General features: G+C 40.2%; 1 protein-coding gene across 2 annotated transcripts in view; it reads left to right on the forward strand.

Moving 5' to 3' along the window:
• ZC3H6 (zinc finger CCCH-type containing 6) overlaps positions 1–21,477 on the forward strand; it is a 60,594-nt gene extending 39,117 nt beyond the window's left edge. Inside the window, exons 6-12 of one of the 2 annotated variants that reach the window (XM_039529730.1) lie at positions 3,331–3,447; positions 6,284–6,395; positions 9,623–9,732; positions 10,405–10,658; positions 12,828–13,345; positions 15,485–15,721; positions 19,088–21,477. In XM_039529730.1, the coding sequence (XP_039385664.1) occupies positions 3,331–3,447; positions 6,284–6,395; positions 9,623–9,732; positions 10,405–10,658; positions 12,828–13,345; positions 15,485–15,721; positions 19,088–20,592 (2,853 nt within the window). In that variant the 3' untranslated portion in view covers positions 20,593–21,477. The remainder of the gene's footprint in view (positions 1–3,330; positions 3,448–6,283; positions 6,396–9,622; positions 9,733–10,404; positions 10,659–12,827; positions 13,346–15,484; positions 15,722–19,087) is intronic. The other variant, XM_039529728.1, reaches the window with a different exon arrangement.
• Positions 21,478–23,175: the final 1,698 nt, after the last annotated feature.

Genomic DNA, 23,175 nt, shown 5'->3' on the forward strand with positions numbered 1-23,175 from the left:
ATCCCTGCCCAATCCCTGGCTTCTCTTGTATGATGGAGAGACCTTCAACAGCTGCCTGCCTTTCCTTCCACCCAAGCCTGACACAACCATGATCACAGAGGCATGTATCATAGGATGGGGAGCCCACCTGGGCAGTTACACTGTGCAAGGCACATAGATTCCTCAAAAGACTAGGATGCATATCTATCTCCTACAGTCAGCCTAGCTTGCAATGTATTCCTTTCACTTATACGGTCCCATCATATCCAGATAATAACTGACAACTTGATGACCATCTTCTGTAAACAGAGTGGAGCGAAATCTCTTTCTGTATAGAGGCAGTCAGTTTATGGAATTGGTGCATCAGGAACCACATATCACACTCTGCATATACCTACCAGATGTTCAGAACTCTATGGTGGACAATCTGGCACTTCATCACAGACCACAAGTGGGAGATACATAATTCAGCCCTGAACGAAATCTTCATTCAGTGGGGAAAACATCCTGGGACCTGTTTGCCTCCAAGGGCTTGGCTACACTTACAAATTTGCAGCGCTGCAGCAGGGTGTGAGAAAACACCCTCTCCAGCGCTGCAAATTGCGGCGCTGCAAAACGCCAGTGTGGTCAAAGCCCCAGCGCTGGGAGCGCGGCTCCCAGCGCTGTCCGTTATTCCCCACAGGGAGGTGGAGTACGGACAGCGCTGGGAGAGCTCTCTCCCAGCGCTGGCGCTTTGACTACACTTAGCGCTTCAAAGCGCTGCCGTGGCAGCGCTACCGCAGCAGCGCTTTGAAGTGCTAAGTGTAGCCACAGCCCAAGATGACGAAGTTGTTCAGTCTGTACTGCTCCAGAGCAGCATTGGCATGGACTCTGGGCATGATGCCCGTTTGTTATCCTGGAAAACCACCTGAGATGCACTTTTTCTCCCATCTCACCGCTACCACGTGTTCTGTGAAAGATTTGGCATAACAAAGCTCAAATCATTCTCATTGGGTCCAGTTGCACCCAGACAGGTCTGGTTTCAGGACCTTTTACATCAGCCCATCCTCCCATCAGCATCTGACCCTTCCTGGATCTGTTAACTCAGCAAAACTGCAAGATCAGACATTCCAACCCAGACCCTCTTCATTTTATGGTCTGTTATTTGGATGCACGTCAAACCAAGAGCATTTATGTTCAGAGACAGTTCAAACTATTCTCAATCACAGTAGAAAAAGATTCCACCAGAAAATGCTATATAGCTAAATGGTGGCATTTCTCTGCCTGGACTCAAGAGAACCATCTATCTATGGAAGATGACGATACGTCTGCTTTTTTAAATTACCTCCTCACCCTCAAGACATCAGGACTTGTCATTCGTTTGCTGCAGGTCCACATACCACAGCACTCCGTGCCTTATATCCTCCCATAGAAGGCTCACCTAACAGATACCTGAAAGGTCTCATTATGACCTTCTCACTGTTAGAACCTCAGTCTTGTGCTCTCAATACCTGCCAGACCACCCTTTGAACCTTCTCCTTAAAACACATGGTTTGAGAGTCAGCCATAAATGCTGCCCAGTTCACTTACCCTTCTGGCTAATGTGAGGGTGACAAAAAAAGTATCCTTCATTGATAGGTGGGACATCCTCGCACCATCCTCTTGTTTGAATACTACTTAACAATCATCCACACGTGGAATACACACAGGGACCAGCACTCAAAGAAGAAAGGGAGGTTACTTATCTGTAACAGGACGTTCTTGGAGATGTGTGGTCCCTATCTGTAGTCCACTATCCGCTCTCCTTCTCCTCTGCTTTGGATCATGACTGGATTTGCACTAAGAGGAGGAATTAGAGGTGTCAGAGATCGCTGCCACTTTATACTCTTGGTACAGAGCACTGGGGTCGGGGGTGCATGCAACTGCACAGGCATGAACTTGCTGGAAATCTCTAGTCTCAGACACATGGAGCACATGAGTACTTATGTGTAAGTTCAAGAACTGACTCTGGAATGGACTTCCTGTGTGACCTTGGGCAGGTCACTTTATCTCTCTGTGCAGCAGTTCCCCACTTCTCGTAAAATGTAGGTGGTAATATTTCCCTTTTACTGTCTTGTCAATTCAGATTGTAAACTTTCTGGGGCAACAGCATTCTTCCTGTATTTATACAGCACTTAACACAATGGGACCCCAGTTTCAGCTGGAGCCCTCAGATGCTTCTGTAATGTACTTTTTTTTGGCTATTTGAACTCCGGATGTGTGAAAGAGGTTGGGGATGATAAGGGAGTGTGAATGTTTGTGGGTCTTGGGCTGTTGGGGCAGAAGCTAGGGGAAAAGCCCAGAGCTGATGCAGCAAGTTGTTGACACTTCAAGTTCTCCCCCACCACCAGGAGCAGCCGTTGATGCGGTGTGCTGAGCTGTCACCCCTTCTAGGTTCTGCCTAGTTCTCCTCATGCAGCCCTATTTGTGCCCTTCCCTCCCACATGTGTTGGGGGATCCCCTTTTCTGTGAACATCCCTGGACCTCTTCCTGCTCATCAATTGGGTGGAGGCAAACAGTTCTGTAGTGGGCCTGGTTGATTATTCTCAATCTGGGTTGGGAAGTAAAGTCCCAGCCAGAGGAGCATCCTCTCCTGAGAGGAGGGTACTGAGATTGGCAAAGTGACTGAAGAGGGTGGTGAAGACCCCATCAGCACCATTCTGTTGTCTTCTTTCTGATTTTTTCCATAAGAAGAAAATACTAACCACTAAAAGTTTACATTAAAATATATAACGGAAGGAGACTTCATATCAGGGTTGAGAGTTGGCTCATACTGCTTGGCTATTAACTATTAGTATTCTGGCATTCCAGAGGGAACGCCTAGTTGCTGTATTTGGACCCTCAGCTAGTGACTAATCTAACTGTAATGTTATTGTCTTGAGATCATTGAATATATGAAGTATTAGTTACTGTGTCCCATACAACAGAGGTACATTTTATTTTTTTCCTGTATACATTTGCAAAACTGAGATATACAAATCTTTATGGTATCTGAAAGAAGATTCTAAATTTGTTGCATTTATAACAGAAAGCTTGCTATTTTCACCCAAGAATTTTACTTTACTTGGTCTTGCAGAACAATACTAGAACATCCAAGAACATTTAAAATGCGTATTTAGTTTTACTTTGTATTTTGAGATAGAATAGCCTTTCTCTGAACTGCGTACAGTAATTTGAAAACACTCAAGTCATGAATTACTGTCATTTTATTTTGAAATTTTATTCCACTTTGGGGTAACTACTGCTTTGAATGCTGTAATTGTTGTTTTGCAAATATATTTAAAATAGTAACTGTAACACATAAATTTAAAATATTTTTATTTCCTTTTATAGGAAGGCAAACCAGTGAAGAAATGGGTGAATATGAGTCAGGAATTCATAAATCAACATACGGTGGAACATAAAGGAAAACAAATTTGTAAATATTTTCTTGAGGGAAGATGTATTAAGGTAAATATATACTTTATATGCATGTATGTATCTCTAGCGGGAGTCGGAGAAAGGGTGGTCATTCTATTTCAATTTAGCTAATATCAGGAAAACTTGTTTTATGTAACTTTGGGTTTTTTTGCCTTAGTATTGTTTGGCAGGAAGTATAAATAAAATAAATGCAAGAGAAAATTTTGAGGGAAAACTATCAAACTACATATCCTTTCACTGTGCAATGTAAATTATATAAAAATGATATACTATTGATCACTTTTATTAGCAGGTACAGTATGATAAATACACCTGTATCCAGCAATATTAGAATCTGAAATTAGTGTAATATGTAATCTGTATTTTTTAATATTTAATTTTGGACATACGAAGGGTGATTTAGTGATTCATTTCTGTTTTTAAAATAATCTTTTCTTGGATATTATAGATTTTTGGACGTAGTGGAAAAACAGTGCTTTAATTATGCACAGAGTACTTATCTCTCCAACCTAAGAAAGGGGGAAAATATGCTTTCTCAAACATCCAAGAAAGGCAGACCTGAAAAACCTCAGCAGCTAGGAGGGGTTGGGAAGCAGGAAGAAGAGAAATTGAATTAGAGTATTAGAGCCAGACATAATCCATGGCATGCTAGCCTGCCATTATGTAAATTCTGGTATTGCATCATTCTGAAACTAATAATACAGTGAAGCTTAATTCTCTGGTACCAAAGTTAATCTTTTAATCAATTATAAGATATAATATAGAAATTTGAAATAAACTTTGAAAAAATTACATATTTGCTCTTAATCTGATATGTGTATGTCAAAAATGTTTATTATGTCACTTATTCCGAGTTCCACTGTGAATTTGGAGGTACACAGTTTTCTGTGTCTTTTCATGATTGTGAACTTTTTTCTTTATCATTTACTTCCAAAGTAAAAATAAAATGTAATAAGGCTCTTTCCAAATTCCTGGTGGAAATATAAGGTAATAGTCTTGAATATTTTCATGGCTTTGTCTGTTATGGTATTTAAATCCCATGGTTCCCAATATGATGAGTATTTAGTGCCACCTACAGTTCATAGAATCATAGAATGTCAGGGTCCTCAGGAGGTATCTAGTCCAACCCCCTGCTCAAAGAAGGACCAATCCCCAGACAGATTTTTTGCCCCAGATACCTAAATGGCCCCCTCAATGATTGAACTCACAACCCTGGGTTTAGCAGGCCAATTCTCAAACCACTGAGCTATCCCTCCCCTTATAAAGTTATAAAACAGTTGTACTTTATTTTTTGAAAGTACTTAAAAAAATTATTGTTGTGTAAAACTTTCCATGGAACTAGTCATAATGTAAAGTAATACAGTTTATATGATTTTTTTGTATTGTCTAGATCAGGGGTCTCAAACACGCGGCCTGCGGGCTGCATGTGGCCCATGAGGTTATTTTCTGCGGCCCGCAAGCTCCTCGCAGCCCCCCCTCCCCCAGCATTTACCTAGAGCGGATCCGGCCCGACACGCACCGGAGCTCCCATTGGCCGCAGTTCCCCATTCCCAGCCAATGGAAGATGCTGGAGGCAGTGCCTGAAGCAACATCAATACACACACCCCTGTGCCCCTGCTCCCCCACATTCCAGCCACTTCCTGGAGCGGCGTGGGGGCAGAGCAGGCAGGCAGGGAGCCTGCCCTGCCCCCGGTGCATGCCTGGCCAGAGCCCACCCCACGAACCCCTCCTGCAGTCGAACTCCCTGCTCTGAGCCCCTTGCCGCACCCTGCACCCCGGCCCCCTGCCACACCCCTCCTGCACCCCAACTCACTGCCCTGATCCCCTGTCACACCCCGACCCCCTGCAGTACCTTTCACCCTGACACCCTGCCCTGAGCCCCCTGCTGTACCCTGCACCCCAACCCCCTTCCCTGAACCGCCTGCCGCACCCTGAACCCGATCCCCTGCCCTGAACCCCCTCCTGCACCCTGCACCCCTCCTGCACCCTGATCCCCTGCTGCAACCCAACCCCCTGCCACACCCCTCATCCCTCCTGCACCCCACACCCCAACTCCCTGCCCTGAGCCCCTGCCACACCCCACACCCCTCCTGCATCCCCTGGGGGAAGGGAGGGGCGGAGTTGGGGTGGGGATTTTGGAGAAGGGGTTGGAATGGGGGCAGGGAAGGAGTGGAGTGGGGGCGGGGCCGAGGGGAGGAGGTGTCAGTAATGCAGCCCTCGGGCCAATGTACTAGTCCTCATGTGGCCCTTGTGGTTGTTTGAGTTTGAGACCCCTTGTCTAGATGGCCAGCCCCTATATAATAGTTTCTAGTACTTTTTCATAGCATAATCCACCTCCCCTTGCATTTGTGATCACATAATTTTCTTGCAACAACTACAGCATTTGCTTAAATTGAAAGATGATAATAGGAAGGTATTTAATGTTTCTTCGAGTAGTGTCCCTATGAGTGCGCCACTTCAAGTGCACATGCACCTCAAAGTGGAGCACCCATAAGGGGGTACATCTCGAAGTACTCCAATTATTGCACAAGGTGAGTAACCTCTCCATTTTTAGCTTCTTTTAATGCAATTTACCAGATGGAATCAAGGAAAAAAAACAGTGCCATGTGACCAGCCTACTCTCCGTGGAAAACCAGCATATACTCTGTGGACCCTAGTCTGAGAATGTGCTAAAATGTTCTTTATCTCCACTTTTTTGGAATCTCAAGAACATTGACACGCTTGTTAAATACATGTATTGTCAATAGAGAGAAAAGTTCAAAACTGGATAAACAGGATGAAAGCATCATTGTTAAAATATGAAGTTGAATACATTCAGCATTTAGAATTGATAATCTTTGTCTCTCCTTCTCTGTCATATTTACAGGGAGACCAGTGTAAATTTGATCACGATGCAGAGATAGAGAAGAAAAAGGAAATCTGCAAGTTTTACATACAGGGTTATTGTACCAAAGGAGAGAACTGCATTTATTTGCATAATATCCTTTGGGAAAAACTATATTTGAATTATAATCCTAGTTAAGGTTTTTATATTTTAGGATAATCTGATTTTTTCTTTAGACACTTTATAAACACACTGACTGATTGTGTTTTTATTGTGAAATATCATTTGCAAAGTTCGTGCAATTAGTGTGTGGTGATATGTGCGTGAAAGAGAGAAGTTTTTCAAATTATAGTTAGGTTTTTCCATGGATTCTTTACAATTTTTCTTTTGAGATTTAACCTGATTATATATAAAAAATATTTAAACATTACAGTTGGTTCACAAGCTTTTATCCCATGAATTTGTTTTTATGAAAGCAACATTGACAAGATAAAATTATAGAGTACTTAATTTTTAAAATCCTTCTTACTATTGCGGTATTATTGGAAGTTCAAAACTGAGAACTCTTAGAAATTAGTTTACTTTTTACCACCTATTTTGTGTGTCTGGTATCCCATAAAGACATACATTAGGGATCCTGCAACATCATAGCCACCTCTTGATTCCTTCAGTGGAAATGGTAAACACAGCCGCCAGCTCTCTCTGTGGTAAGAATGAGATATGACAACTTCAAGATCTCCATGTCCTTCCAGTCTGGAGCAGAAGGTGCAGTTAAGTACCATCCTATACCTCCTTAGCACAGGGAGCTGGTGTACATCATTATTTGATCCTATTTCTGAATGAAGGGGCAGGACAGTGGTTTGTGTGAGAGGAGGATAAGAGCTGGATGGGGACAGGATGGCTTTCCCCAACACACACACACAACACTTTTTGGAGTTGGAGGCGGGAAAGGGTTACTTGTACCTGTGTAAAGTGATTATAAAATACTCCTCATTGAATAGCATTGTACACCTGCTTGGCTCACATATTGCACAGATGTAAATGACTGCACAAATCAGGTCTGCAGTCTTGAATTGTTAAAATAGCACTTGTGTATTGTGCATGGTTGTACAAAGCCGCAGAGTTGGTACAACTATTTCATGAACAAAAATAAGGCATTAGTTTTTATGTGCGGTTGTGTGTTGGATGTGTGATTCGTATTTTGTATTCACTGGAGTTGTTTTAACTCTGCAAGCAGAGTTTATTTTTCCCTGACCAGCAATCAAACTTTTCTATTGAATTTGGATGGTGAGGGTTTTGTGTATGAGAGAGAGAACTGGATGTTATGGTTGCTGTCAGTTATGTAATCTTACCTTGATTGCTTTAGTGTGTGGGACGTTTTTAGTGATGTAAATAATGGCATGGCTTGTTTTGAAATGCCCTTACCAATCTAAAATAAAGTTAAAGATTTTGGGGTGGGAATTCAAAGTCAAATTAGCTCGCTTTAATGAATAAATGAATTTTACTGCTCTTTATTCCATTTAGCAACACAACTAAGAGAGAGAAAGCAGGAGTCTCTTCTTTCATGGCTTCCTCAACAGAATTGTTTGCTGAATTTTAATCAGCTATGCTTGTGCAAATCCTGCTAAAGGCAGCTGGGTTGCATGAGTGTCACTAAGGGTATAATTTGTTCTGCAGAGCCTTTTCTGCTGATGATCCATGACAAGGAAAGATCATAGTTTAACTCTTAAAACCTAGATTAAGTTTGAAAGTCTGGCAGTTTAAAAAAAAAATTAAAAAAATTGTTTGTTTGCAAACTGAATATATTTCAAATTGTACACACAAACCTAGAACTTGACAATAACATTTGATCATTTTTTAGATCAGAACCACACTTTATAAAGCTGAGTGTGTGTGTGTGCGTGTGTGTGCGCATACATTAAAAGCTTTGTTATCCGGCAGAATGAGAGGTGTCAGTTAATCAAAAATTCTGGTTAAAGATACAGTAAAAGCTTTATCTGGTATGATGGGGGAATGGGGTGTGCCAGTTAATCAAAAATTCCGGTTAACTAAGAGTTATATTTACCAATGGAATACCAATTTTCAAAGAATTAGAATACAGTAAAATGAATAAAATATATTAAATAGCATATAGATACTCACCAATCCAGTAGTAGTACTGCATTGCAGAGTGGTTGGTTTCTTGAAGCACTTAGGTGTATACAGGTAAAGTTTTCTATATAATAGGTTATCTTATGACACTACATATCACTATGGGCAGCACATGGCATACGCCCAAATCACTAAAAATATAGTTACCACTAAAACTTACACTGAACATAATTTAATCTTTCTTTGATGATTCAGAAGGCACTTCAGGATCTTGCTGTGCCTCAGGGTCATTATTATCAACATTAATTATCATTGTGGATGTAGACGGTGTAGGAGCTTGGGCTGAATCTGTAATGACCCTATGACACACCTTGGAAGCTGCTTTTTTGAATAAATCCCTGATACCAGCTTGCTTACTTGTCTTCTGCCTCTTTTGCATAAAAGTAGAGTGCAGAATGTGCAATTGCATAATCTCCTGGGCAGTATACTAGTCCCGGTTACTAGATTGAAGATTTGTATTGGGAGATATCAGAAATGCCGGTTAATAGAGCTTTCCGGCTGATAAAGTGCTGGATAACACAGCTTTTACTGTATATAAAAAACCCCAAGAGCTGCTGTTTCAACCATTCTCTCCCTGAAACACACACTTCAGTGAAGATTCCCTTTTCTTACACATAATCTGTCCCTAAATTTCATGGACTAGTATATGGTTTTTAATACAAATAAAGGTTTTGATCATTGATTGATACTATAATTGTACAAATTTTAATTTAAACAGATAAATACCTGGAAGTTTAAAGTCTGGGATAAAACTTCATATTTAATCCCTGTCGTAAGTAATACATCATTTAAAGGATTAAATTTCCCTTGCTTCAAGAAGAGGCTATACCTAATAATATATAACTTCACTATATTGAGACACTTACAGTAGGAAAAAATAGATAGTCTAAGGAGGGAGCTTCATCTTTTTCTGAAATTATTGGCTTTAGTTTGACAGATTATTAGGTTTATTTCATATATTAAAAGATTAATAAAGACTTGAAGTTAGACTTTAATAGGGGATTGAGGGGTTGTTTTTTTTTGTTTTTGGGAGGAGCAGATTAAATACATATAGTCAGTCTAGCAGTGTCAAATGGGATTAAACAGTGAATTGCTTGTTAGTCTTGCCATAATGCTTAAAATATGATTCTGGAAATGGTAAGTGTTTAGGAGCAGTGGAAATCTCACTGAGAATTACTTTGCAAATTAAATGTTGCTACCTGTTAGAGTCCTTAATATTTTTGCTGCTACATGAATTTCCTTGCAAGTTCTATCATACAGGAGCAAAATGTTACCAAGGGGATAAGTGCAAGTTTTCTCATGCTCCATTAACTAAAGAAACAAAAGAACTGCTAGATAAGGTGAGTAATGCATATACTGGCACAGTAAGTGAAAATTATTTCTGAGTGGCAAGGTAGTCAAATGGAATAAATATAGGCTGGGATCTTTCAAGGGGTCTAAAGGAGATAGGTACCTATCTCCCAGTGATGTTTAACATCCTAGCTCCCTGAGAAAATCTCAGCCCTGAAGTTTGGCTCTGTGATCACATGCTACACAATGAATTCTTTTTTCCTTCTCTCTTTTTCCTCCTTCATTTTTTTCACCTCTCTCCTCCTCTTCATCCATTATTTTTTCTGCTCTACTCTTTCACTCTTCTTTACCACCTCTTTGACAACTTCCTTATTCTCTCCATTTTTAAATATATACTCATATGGCATGAAATATATTATATGTATTTTAGAAATGTTACTGCTTTCCATCATCTGAAGTTACTGATCAAGGGACATGGACCTCCTAAAAGTGTATGTTCCATATTGCAGAAATAGTTTAATTCCTGGCTGACCTAGGAGAAATTTTAAGGGGGGATTTAGAATTCTTCTGAGTTCGATGTTAATGGCAGGCAATATATAATAGACATGCTATTACAGAGCAGTTTAATTACTTTAAAATATAAAATGAAGTGCTACAATGAAATGTTAAGTTCAGTGCAAATTTAGTACAATAAAAACTTTCATTGCATTGCTTTGTTTTAGGTTTTGAATACTGAAGAGGAGCCACAAAATGAAGATGAAAAAGAACTGGAGGAACTCAGAAAGCGTGGCATAGTTCCTCTTCCTAAGCCACCTCCAGGAGTTGGACTTCTGCCAACTCCACCTGAGCAATTTTCATTTTCTGAGTCTGATACAGAAAATTTTCAAGATCCTTCTGGTGAATTCAAGAAAATTCCATCACTGTTTGAGATAGTTGTGAAACCTACTGTGGATTTAGCGCACAAGATTGGAAAAAAGTAGGTTTTAGAATGAAAAATGGCTTTATAAACATTTGAGAAATGGACCACACCACATTTTTAGAAGAAATTGATAGCCTTGAGGATTTCCAGAATTTGCTATCTATCGGGGGGGGAGGGGGAATTTCCACTATTTGCTATCATAATTATAGTATATTTTGTGTATCTAATTCCCTGTACACAGGATTACTACTCCTGGGTCTTGACCTTGCCAGAAGAAACAGGCAAGGAATTCACTTCCTTCACTCTGTTTTTCCAGTCCTCTGAATGACTATGAACCCACCTTCCTTTGCATGGTGAACAAACCTCCATCTCCCTCTAGTCTCCCTGATAGTCAGCTCTTTCTTGACTTCAGTCAGTGAAGGAACTCCCTGATGAAACTCTGTGCAGGATCTTCGTTGTTGCTATTTCAGCTCTGCCAGACGTCACTGCCTTTACCTGAGCTGTTCCTCTTACCTAACCACCTCCCATAAAATTTAGACCTAATTGTTAGATACGAAGTTTTATCTGGTCCTGTTGAGTTGGATTCTTCAACGCTTTGAGTTCAGGTCTTTGTTGGTCTTGGGATGTTTTAAACTGGTAATTTGGTCAGGTGTTGTGCAAACTTACACACACACTTCTGCCAATACACCTTGCTGTTGACTGCAAAAACTATTCTGCTGCTCCACTCTTGGGCTACTCAAGATTGCTATTTGTGATGGATTTGTGGCACACAATGTGATGTGTTTGTAATGTGGACAGATGTTTACTATAAGAATTAGTTTGCCCCTGTCAACCTCTCATCTACTTGGCACCAAAAAGATTTGAACAGATATCCCCAAGGACATTTGGAATCTAAGCAGCTTTTTTCTAACTCCCCCACTCCTTTTAGGTGAAAAAGTGTTGTTGCAGTGTTTTTCTATCCATGTTGGTCCCAGGATATTAGAGAGACATGGTGGGTGCGGTAATATCTTATATTGAACCAACTTTTGTTGGTGAAAGAGACAAGCTTCCAAGCTACACAGCGCTCTTCTTCAGGGGAAAAATGGAAAGGGAAACCATTACAGTATGGAAAAACTGTAATCATTCCCTGGTGGTCTGAAGAACCACTCGACTAAGAAAATATAGTTCCTAGTGCTGTTCACATCCACACATCAGTGATATTCGTGCAGGTTAATGTGAACAGAAGATATCTTGCAGTATTAAGTGCAGTGTTTACCTTAGACCTTAGTTTCTCCTGTACAGCTGACACATCAGGTAGTCCAGTTCCTCCACTGATTATGGTCACTAGCAAGTTGGATACGTCGTCTCAGATGATGCTAGCGCAGTCAATATCCTTTGTTTACTGTCTTCTTCCTGTTCTTCCTTGGCCTTTCTAGCTTTCTCTTTCCTTCTTCAGATACCCAATTCAGTGTTTGTTTAGCATGTCTCCCACCCTCCATACTGTTTACATGTCCCAGTCACATGAGCTTGCTTTCTTTGATATTTTCTAACATGTTCTGCTCTCAGCTCCCACAGTCTTGCATTTGTCATTTTGTCTTTTCCTGAAATATGTAATGTTTTCCTCAGCCATCTCTTATCAGCCTCCTCCAATCTCTTTTTGTTAGCTACTGTCATCAGCCAAGTCTCCGCTCTGACCCCGAGCGTGCTTAATACAATTGCATGATATAATCTGACCTTTAGTTTGGTGTGAAGATCTCTGTTGACCAGATGTTCATCCTTCCAAAAGTGATATTTGCTCTTCCTCATCTCATGTGGATATCTTTATTGCAGCTACTTTCAGGTGTCGTCATGTTCCCCAGAGAGCACAACTCTTCTACCTGTTCAATTTCTTTTCCATCCATTTACACGTTTGCATGCGTTGTCTAGTTTCCTACATTCATCATCTTGGTTTTCTCTGATTTACTTTCAATCCAATTTTTGCGGCTTCCTGTTCTTTCTCTGATGTAAAGCCAATCATTCCGTTCCCATCATACTTAGTAAAGCAGTGACTTGTTTATCATAGGGACAAGGTAAAATGTTGCGGAAGAGAGATGTCATTCCAAACTTCTAGAAAGATATGGCAAGGAGAGGAAAGTGTATTTTTAAAAATGTTGCCTTTTTAAAATGTATAAATGATATGTACTGCAGTCTGGTTTTGTGTAGCATGTATATGTGCTTGTTCTTTACTTGTCAGTTTTCTACCTACAGGCCACCAACGTTCTATAACAGCACATCACCACCAAGACCACAGTTTCAGGGAAATGACCCACATCCTCAGCATATGTATAATCCAGGGTCAAGTCCAGGGCCTGGTCCCAGCATACCACAAGGACATAATGGACCGGTAATGCACCCAGGTTCTCCTGGGCATCACCAATGTACAGGACCCCAAGGTCCAGCAATGCCACACAGCCCTCCTTTGCAACCTGTTCCACCAGGCTTTTTAGGACCACAGGGTCAAACTGGCATACCAATTCAAGCACAAGCTGGTCCACCTTTAACACCTCCAGGCATTGGTGCACCATACAACACTCCAGGAGTTCAAGGACATATGATGAATATACCCAGAGAGAATCATTGTCCACCAGGCCCACTGTATCAGCAGATTCCTGGTGAACGACAGCAGAATATCAATTATGAATCTATTCAGAACCCAGCTGATTTCTATGACAATTACTATTCACATCAAGCTGTACATAGCTTTCAGCCAACTAATAACACAGGAGGTAAGTTTGTGTTCAAAATTGTTTTTGTTCCTTGGTGAGACATGTTTCTGTTTTCTGAAGTATTACTAACAAAGAATCCTGTGGCACCTTATAGACTAACAGACGTTTTGCAGCATGAGCTTTCGTGGGTGAATACCCACTCCTTCGGATGCAAGAAGTGGGTATTCACCCACGAAAGCTCATGCTGCAAAACGTCTGTTAGTCTATAAGGTGCCACAGGATTCTTTGTTGCTTTTACAGATCCAGACTAACACGGCTACCCCTCTGATACTGAAGTATTACTGCACCTCTAGAAGAATCAAAAGAAATTTTAGAAAAAGTAGCCTGTTTGAGATGTATCTTTAAAGAATATTGTGAAACAACCTTCTTTTAAAAAAGAAAAAAGCTATTCTAGAACTTTCAAAAAAGAGAAAAAATCTAGCAGAGAGCCATTCTATAGCGCTGACTGAAGTAAAGACACTAGGACTAGTACTTGTAAATTTAGCATTTTCAAGAATTCTAATGCATAAGGCTAAACAAGCCAGTCAGTTTTCTTCCCTCTGACTCCTTAAGCTCTTCGTTCTGTACTCACCGTACGCAATGTACAGTATTTTCCGGCGTATAAGGCGACAGGGCGTATAAGACGACCCCCTAATTTTACAGTTAAAATATAGGTTTTGGCCTATATTCGCCCTATAAGACGACCCCCCCTTCAGAGGAGGGGAGCCCAGAGCCTTTTAAATACCAGCCGCGGCCGGGAGTCAGAGGGTTCTGGGCTGCCCGCTGCGGCGGGGAGCCCAGCGTCTTTTAAATCCCAGCCGCGGCCGGGAGTCAGAGGGCTCTGGGCTGCCCGCTGCGGCGGGGAGCACAGAGCCTTTTAAACCCCAGCCGCCCGCTGTTTATACCCGGCGTATAAGACGACCCCCGATTTTTGGGGGTTGTTTTTTAATATAGAAAGTCGTCTTATACGCCGGAATATACGGTAGTTGTAGCTATGTTGGTCCAAATGATATTAGAGGGACAAGGAGGGTGAACAACTGTGCACGTGCAGGTCAATGGATACTACTTGCTAGAAATCTCTGATTTTGGGTGCATGGTGTGTATGCGTACCCACATGTAGAATACAGATAGGGAGCACATGTCTCGAGGAATCTCCTGTTACAGATAAGTAACCTCACTTTCTCTGCTAAGATCAAGGTAAAGTCTAACTTTTAACCTGAAACTAGATGAATCTTTGAGAACTTGTTTATCCTGAACAGCTGGTGGTTGTCCTTGTTCTCCTTCAGACCAAGAAGTCATCCTAAAACCCTCCTATTTGGAAGATGTTCAGGAGCCTCATTTTCAATTGACTAGACACAAGGAGCCTAAATACCACTCTTTCAATTTTACTCATAGTCTTAATGCAAACACTGCCTCAGTTAAGATCTGCTTTTTCTGTTTAATGTATTTGAGTGACTGCCTCAGCACCTTGTGGTTCCAATATTGGTGTTTTGTTAAACTTTCGGGTATTGTCTAGTAAAATCTGGCTTCTCACCCTCAATCTTCCTGATTTATCAAAGCTGTAGAGAAGCTCTGTCCACCTCTCAAAATTTATAGAATTTAATGTTACAGTTTTTTTCTATCATAATAATTAAAGTTGCAGTGCTAGCCTTAATTCTGATGTTTCCTAACTTTTTGAGTACTCATCTTTGCAATTTTAAAATATTTTTAATGTAACATTTATTTCTGTTTGTAGATGCAGGTAGTCCCTTTAAAAAACAGTTCTATTCACATTAGATTTGATAAAACCCTTTCTTACTGGTGTTCTAGCCAAGGGGAGAGTATCATTTTATAGTTTATTTTAGTACGTTATATGTGTGCAAATTGGTGAAAAGTCATCTGAAAGCTTGAGAATTGTAAGATTTGTTACAATTCATTATTATTTTTTGCAAATAAAGTAAACAGTTTTTTTTCGATTGGGGGAAATATCAGAGCTGATTTTGCAATTTGTATGTCACGTTTCAGCCTGTTTCAATATGAAATAGTTGAAAGATTAACCTTTATATGGTGGGATTTATAAATATTCTCAAATTTATTTCAATTAATATTGCCTTGTAAAGTCTTCTCTGGCTATTTGTTAGCAGTAAATTAGCTGATTCTTTTTTAATATTGTATATGCAGATGGAACATGGCATGGAGAATTTACTGATCATCAGGCTCACCTCATTGTTCAAGATTCACATAAGAGTGGAAATGAGTCAGATCGTGTCAGTAAAACAGGCCATAAACCTGCTATTAATGTACCGGATTTTCTTCCAGCAATGCAGAAAGCCCTTTTTGTAAGACTTAGTCAAAAACAGCAAGAAGATGGAGAACCAATCAGCAGTCAGTCTCAGAGGGCAATGAGCAAGGAAGAAGGTAATGTTGACTGTTACATTCTAAACAAAAATGTTCTATTTACATTGTGTCGGTATAATATTCCCATTTTTATTTTGTCACTATTTCCATTAATTACACTAGGCCTATATGAGTTCCTACTTTAATTTCAACTAAATAACTTACTCCTTGCTTCTTTTCCTAACCTGTTCTTTAGTTTTTCTGTGGGTTCTTTAATACAGTAGAACCTCAGAGCTAGGAAAACCTTGGGAATGGAGGTTATTCGTAACTCTGAAATGTTGATAACTCTGAACAAATTATAGTTATTCGTTGCAAAAGTTTATAACTGAATGTTGACATAATACTATTTGAAACTTTACTATGCAGAAGAAAAATACTGCTTTTAACCCTTTTAATGTAAATGAAACAAGCACCTTGTCAAATCTCTTTTTAAACTTTCCCTTTATTTAGTAATTTACGTTTAACGCATTTTTGTTGTTGTCTCTGTTGCTGCCTGATGGCATACTTCTGGTTCCCAATTAGGTATGTGCTTGACCAGTCAGTTCACAACTGATGTTCTATTGTATTAGTCTTGGTACCAGTCTTATTAGTTTTTTTATTAATAACCATGGGACAGAAGTACAACTGTGCTAATGAAGTGTGCTGCTGGTACAATTTTGGGAGGCATCCTCAATACAGAAGGAGGATCAGAACATTATACGGAAGGTCTGGATGACCTTGACGACTGGAGCAACAGAAATGGGATGAAATTCAATAGTACAAAGTTCAAGGTCATGCACGTAGGGTCTAATAATAAGAATTTCAGCTACATGCTGGGGAATGGATGGCCACTCTTAGGAGACTGAGGGTATGTGTACACTGCAATTAAAAACCCGCAGCTGGCCCATGCCAGCTTACTCAGCTTGCGGGGCTCGAGCTGTGGGTCTGTTTCATTGCAGTGTAGACTTCCAGGCTCAGGCTGCAGCCAAAGCTCTGGGACCCTCCCACCTCACCGAATCCCAGAGCTTGGGCTGAGGCCTGAACTCGGAAGTCTACACTGCAGTGAAACTGTCCCACAGCCTGAGCCCCGTGAGCCCGAGTCATCTGGCATGGGCCAGCCACAAGTTTTCATCTGCAGAGTAGACATACCCTGAAAGGGCTTGGCTTGTTTAGCCTAGCAAAAAGAAATCTGAGAAGGGGATATGATTGCTGTCTATAAATACATTAGGGGGCATGCATCAGGGAGGGAGAAGAGCTATTTAAGCTAAAGGACAGTGCTAGCACAAGAACAAATGGGTATAAAGTGGCCATGAACAAATTGGAGCTGGAAATTAGAAGAAGGTTATTGAATAACCTCCCAAAAGGAGTTGCAGGGGCAAACAGCTTAATCAATTTTAAGAGCGATCTGCACAAATTTATGAGTGCAGTTGTATGAAGTGGTTGCTTGTGATGTTGAGGGGCAGAGCTTAGCAGCCCTGGGGCTCACTCTTGGTTCATGTCTTGTGTTCCTAAAAGCTCATGCATCAGGGCTTCAACCAGCCATCTGCAGTTGTCAGGAAGGGGTTCCCCCTCCCAGTATATTCAGGGTGGGGGAGGGTTGGTCTTCTTCCTCAGAAGCATCAGAGATGGCTGCAGTTGGAGATGGGACACTGGACGGCGTGGGCCAGTGCTCTGAGGTGACACCAAGCATTCAGGTGCTTGACTGGTTGGTTCTTGCTCACTTGCTCAGGGCCTAACTGATTGCCATATGTGGTGTCAGGAAGGTATTTACCCCCAGATCAGATGGACAGCGATCTTGGGGTTTTTTCATTTTCTGCTTCAGAGTGTTGGTGCTGGTCACTTGACAGAAATTATCTGGGTGTGGCTCACTTAATCATTTCCCTGCCATTGCAGGTGCTGTGGGAATTGGTGCACCTCAGGCATTCCTATTCTCTCTGCAGTCTAGTCTCCTCTGGGCTGTAATATTTTGATCCAGTTTCAGTTGTTGGGTTTAGTGTGTAGATACTGAGTGGTGTTGGTGGCCTGTGACCTACAGCAGATCAGACTAGATGATCTGGTGGTCCCTTATGGCCCTAAACTCTATGACTCTATTGCTTCCTTGAAGGGAGGACAGATTACCTGTTTCTGTTAAAGAAGGATCAGTACTGCCACTGCCCAGGAAATCATTGGCAGATGCTGACAACTGGCCAGCTATCACCCTGTGTCCTGTCTTCCAGTTTTGTTCAAGATTATCAAAAAGGCTGTGGCAAGACAACTCTTGTAGTATCATCTAGTGATCTCAGACCTCCATGATAATCTGGGTATGATCCTGGGTCTGGGACATAGACTGCATTGGTAGATTATCTCTTCCTGGCAATGGATGAAGATAGTGTTCATGCTGGCATTATTAAATCTATCAGCTGTCTTCAGTGCTATTGATCATGAGGTGTTGCTGACTCACCTTCAAATCAGAGTAGTGGCAAACAGGCTGCTTTAGAATGACTCAGTTCTTTCCTTGTAGAGCATCCTCAGAAGGTGGTGGTGGTAGTAGTAGGAAACTGCTCCTCCTCTCTTAAGGTGCTTACATATGGAGTCCTCTGGATTCCATATTGTAACATCTATTATTTAATATTTGTAGGGAGCTATAAGGGCTAGTAAGGGAACATGAGCTGTGGTGTTTTCAGTATATGGATGCCACTCAGCTTTGTCGTCTTTTCATCTGACCGGTCCAAAACAGTCAGTGATCTTATTCAGTGTCCGGGTGAGACTGGGGCATGGATTGAAAGGGAGTTGGTTGAAACTTATGCTAGACGTGACTGAGGTGATGTTGATGGGCTGGGAGATGATACTACAATTATAGGGCTTCCCACTAACCGAAGTAGTGGTTGATAATTTGTTCTCAATAATCTAATATTATTTAAATACCTTCCCTTATCTCCCTTTCTGGAACCTGATTTCTCCCTGAATCCCTTACATTTTGGGTTTCAAATATGAAAGGGGGATAGAGTAGCAGTTCAGCATTTCCACCTTAACCATTTAAGACAGCAGCAAGCCGTGTCTTTCCCCCCTCAACCAACAATAAAGGTCACTTACATCAAGAGTCGTGTTTAAAAATACATTTTTTATGAAGTTTAAGTTAAACAGAATTGTTGACAGGAATAGTTATTTTCTGACACAAAAATATTGGAAGAGGTATACAAAAGAAGAGAAACCAGCAGTTGAGTGTTTATTCTTAAGTTGTTATAACTAGATTTTTTTTTTGCTTATTTACACTAGCTGATTTCTGTGATCCTAATTTATAGTTGCTATGACCTTATTTTGCTAAGTCTTAACATCAGACAAAAGCCAGTTATTAAGAAATTATACTTAGTTCAAAGTCTGTTGAATCTCCAGTGATCATTTGTTTGACTAATCTTTGTTTTCTTTCAGATGATAACGTAAACTGGTACTCCAGTAGTGAAGAGGAAGAGGGAAGCAGTGTTAAATCAATATTAAAAACCTTAAAGAAACAAACAGAGAATATTAGGAATCGGCAACAACATTCCACAGAACAACATATGGTCATTGTTCCTACTGACCCAAGACTTGCTAAAGAGAAATGTACAGGAAACCAGGCTGTTGATCCGAGACTGAGATCCACTCCTAGATCAAATACCAGGAAACCTACAGAGTCATCATCTTTTGACCCAAGGCTTGCACGGGATCCCAGAATGTTAAAGGTTAATGAAAGTGGTCTTGCAAGTTCTTCTGTTGGTGGAACAAAGTTAGATTTACATCATGCACCCACTGGAGTTAAGGTCAAGCAAAAAGGAATGGATGATGATGAAGAGGATGCAGAACGAGAATTGAGAGAGCGAGCTTTTCTAATACCTTTGGAACCTTTACCTGGTGTAACATTAAGGGATCCAAGATCTCAGCTTCGACAGTTTAGCCACATTAAAATGGATATTATCCTGACCAAACCAAACTTTGCTAAACATATTGTATGGGCTCCTGAAGATCTACTTCCAATACCCTTGCCTAAACCTGACCCGGTGTCTTCAATTAATTTACCTCTTCCTCCACTTATAGCTGACCAGAGGCTTAATAAATTACGTAATTTAAAAAGTGATCCCCTTCCAAATGCAATGCCAGCTGACCCAAGACTGGCAGCAAAAGCAAAAAATAATATAACAAGCAGAAGTGGCTCTTTGGATCAGTCTGCAGATTTGCATGCCAGTAGTTCAAGCAAATTAGGAGATCCTCGCTTACAAAAAAATGTTGATCCCAGACTCCACAGACTGTCTAGTACAGATACTCACCATGGAATCACAAAGGATTCTCATCCTCCAAAATTTGACCCCCGTCTAACCAGATCTGGTATTGGTTCATCCCAGCCGTCAGAAGCTGTAATATGTAAATCTGACCCAGACATTCTGCCTCCTTATGCACCCAAACTGTCATCAACGGCTGTTAGACTGGGAACTCCAAGCTCAATACTTAGTGGTATTAGTTTGTATGATCCAAGAGACCACAGTTCATCTTCCTTAGACCCAGCGCCAGTTAATTCAGGAGAGAATGGAGAGAACCAGAAAAAAAGTATTTTGAAAAATACTAGCAAAAATGAATCTACTCTGTCAGAAGACACGTTGCCACAGAAGTCTGTCCCAAATATGGATAAAAATACAGAAGGATCAGCAGAGGCCAACTTAGAAAAAGCAAATAGCATCAATAAATCTCAGGCTAAGCACTCCAGTACTGCACCAGCAGTGCATAATCTTCCTATCCAAGCTTTATCAGGATTGATCAGACCACAGTACAGTGATCCAAGGCAAGTTAGACAGCCTGGACAGGTAAATCAAGTGCAAGATAACGATCCAAGTGGGGAATCTGATGATAAGTCACTAAAAGATGTTTTCAAGACTTTTGATCCAACTGCTTCACCATTTTGTTAGCAATTGCTTTATTAAGTCTTTTTACAGTTGTGAATATTGCAGTTTTCTGCTGTTTTGTAACTGGTTTACCTATTTGCGTTATTTATTTTTAAATTATAATTATCAACACTTTTCAGCTGCTAATCTCAGAACCACATGCAGTTTCACAGTATGCTATAGTGTTTGCACAGTATTTTCTATATAATACTTTTCCAATTTCAGGGAGACTAATAATTGACATGTAGAAAAGACCCTCTATCATGTTAGATCTGATAAAAGCACTTTCATTGTAAATAAGTCATTAAGAATTCAACTCAGAAGACCTGTATATGTGTAAGCTGTCTCTTTCATAATCAACATTTAGATATTATGATTGCCACTTTTGTATGATTGTATAGATTCAAGCAATATGATGTACATTACTGTGAGAGAGACTCAGACAAGAATTGTCTTACTTATCAAGCCAAACCTACTAACTGAAATATACATAAATGAAGTAAAAGGAAAATGTTGATCCTCCTTTTCAGAGCAGTTGATGTAAGGCATTGTTTTTATTCATGCAGTCAATATTCTTAGTGTAAAAGATACCTATCACATATTGAGGAGTTAAAATGTCATATCTTTTTAAAGTATTTTATTCTATACTGTATATAGAAGAAATTGTGAAGTACATAACTAGAAGAACATTACTGTTAAAGTGGAGAATACCTAAGTTGTCTAATACAAAAAAGTTTATTTAATTTTTCATGCATACACAATTCTGAATTAGTGCGATAGCTTACATTTTGGTGTTCATGTATTTCAATGTATTTTTGTATTCAGCTGCTTAATTTGTATTGCTTTTTTTGTATTGATGTAACTGCAGTACTTGTATTCATTGTGTCTTATGACATTTTTAACAAAAAATTAAAAGATACAATCAAAGTCTGGTAGTCGCTGTTAAATTATAAGCCTGATAAAATACCAGATTGTTACACACACGGAAACCAGAAATGGAGCAAGTCTGAAGCAGAGATGATAATTAAACTTGCTGTATTATACTCAGGTGCCACAAGAACGTGTGTCCCAATTCTGCAGTCCTTTAGTAGGCAAAACTCTCATTAATTTCAAAGGGAGTGTTAGCTCAGTCATGGCTTCAGGGTCAGATCTTTAGTAAGAGAGAGGGTTGGGGTTTTTTGGGAGGTGGAGTTGGTTTGTTTATATAAACTAAAATATCTAGATGGTTATGCACAATGACACACTCCATATGGAGTGTCTAGCAGTATCATGGATTTCCTTTGAGCATTCATGGAGTAGCAGGCTCAGATCACAGCTGTCCTCATTGTCTCCTTTGTTCCTCTCTTTGGGCTGTTTTTGTATATAGTTGAGTTGTATAGCTAGTTGGATTGTTTTTTGTTTTATTTAAAAAACTAGATTTTGATGCTTTCACTGCTGCAGGAATTGTGGCTCCAGCCCACTTGGGTTACTCCCTTTCATTATATCTCCTCTTAGTTGGGCTTTTTTTCCTTTTCCATTTAGTGTGGTGTTTGGCTTAGGACATGTCATGGCTGAGAACACCTTAATGTTGGTCACAGATGACTATTTTAAAGTGTCTCTTGTGCCTGTGTGAAAGCAGTATTCCATACAGGTGCTGTAACTAGCTATCTTAAATGGATAAAAAGCTGGCTTGCTCATAGATCTGAAAACAGTTGTTAATTCAGAGTTATCGACTAATGGGATTGGTGGTTGAGCCAAGTGCTGTTCAGTACCTAATTATCTGGAAAAAATACAAATAATACAAACGTATAAAGTTTGCAGGTGACACAAAGATTGGTGGGGTAGTTAAAAAGAATTACTTGGACAGGTGAGTGACCTGGAGTTTTTGGTAAGCTCAGGGAAGTTGAGCAATATGCATATTAATACAACCAAATGCAAGGCTTTACATCTAGGAACAAAGAATATAGGTCACACCTCCTGATGGGGGCTGTATTCTGGAAAGTTATGACTCTGAAAAGAACTTATGGGTTATTGTAGGTAACCAATTGAATATGAACTTGCAGTGTGATGCTGTAGTAAAATGGGCTCACGCTATACTTAGAGAATATCTTGCAGGAATAGGGAGATATTACCTCTGTGTATGGCATTAATGAGACCACTACTGGAGTACTGTGTCCATTTCTACTGTCCACAGTTTTTAAAAGATGTTGAAAAACTAGAGAGGGTTCAGAGAAGAGCTTCCAGAATGATTTGAGGGTAGCACCTTAAAGTGAGAGACCTTTAAGGACCCGAGCCTGTTTAACTTTATAGAGATTTAGCCATAGCTGCAAATACCTCCACAGGGAAAAGATATCTGATGGTTCTTTAATACCAGATAAAGGCATATCAAGAGCCAATGGCTCGAATTTAATGAAAATGAAAAAAAATTAATGGCAAGTGTAACTAACCATCAAAACAGCTCGCCTAGTAATGTGGTGGATTCTCCATCACTTGTGGTCTTTAAATTAGCCGATCAGATTTATGGGTTTTTTTAAAAATGGAATTGAGGGTTTTGTGATAAAAGCATGAATTTTGCCACAGTCTCAGGGCATGGCCTAATAAAGATTTTCAGATATGAGGCCATTGCCA

Source organism: Mauremys reevesii, linkage group 3 (assembly GCF_016161935.1).
Source record: "Mauremys reevesii isolate NIE-2019 linkage group 3, ASM1616193v1, whole genome shotgun sequence".
NCBI lineage: Eukaryota > Metazoa > Chordata > Testudines > Geoemydidae > Mauremys > Mauremys reevesii.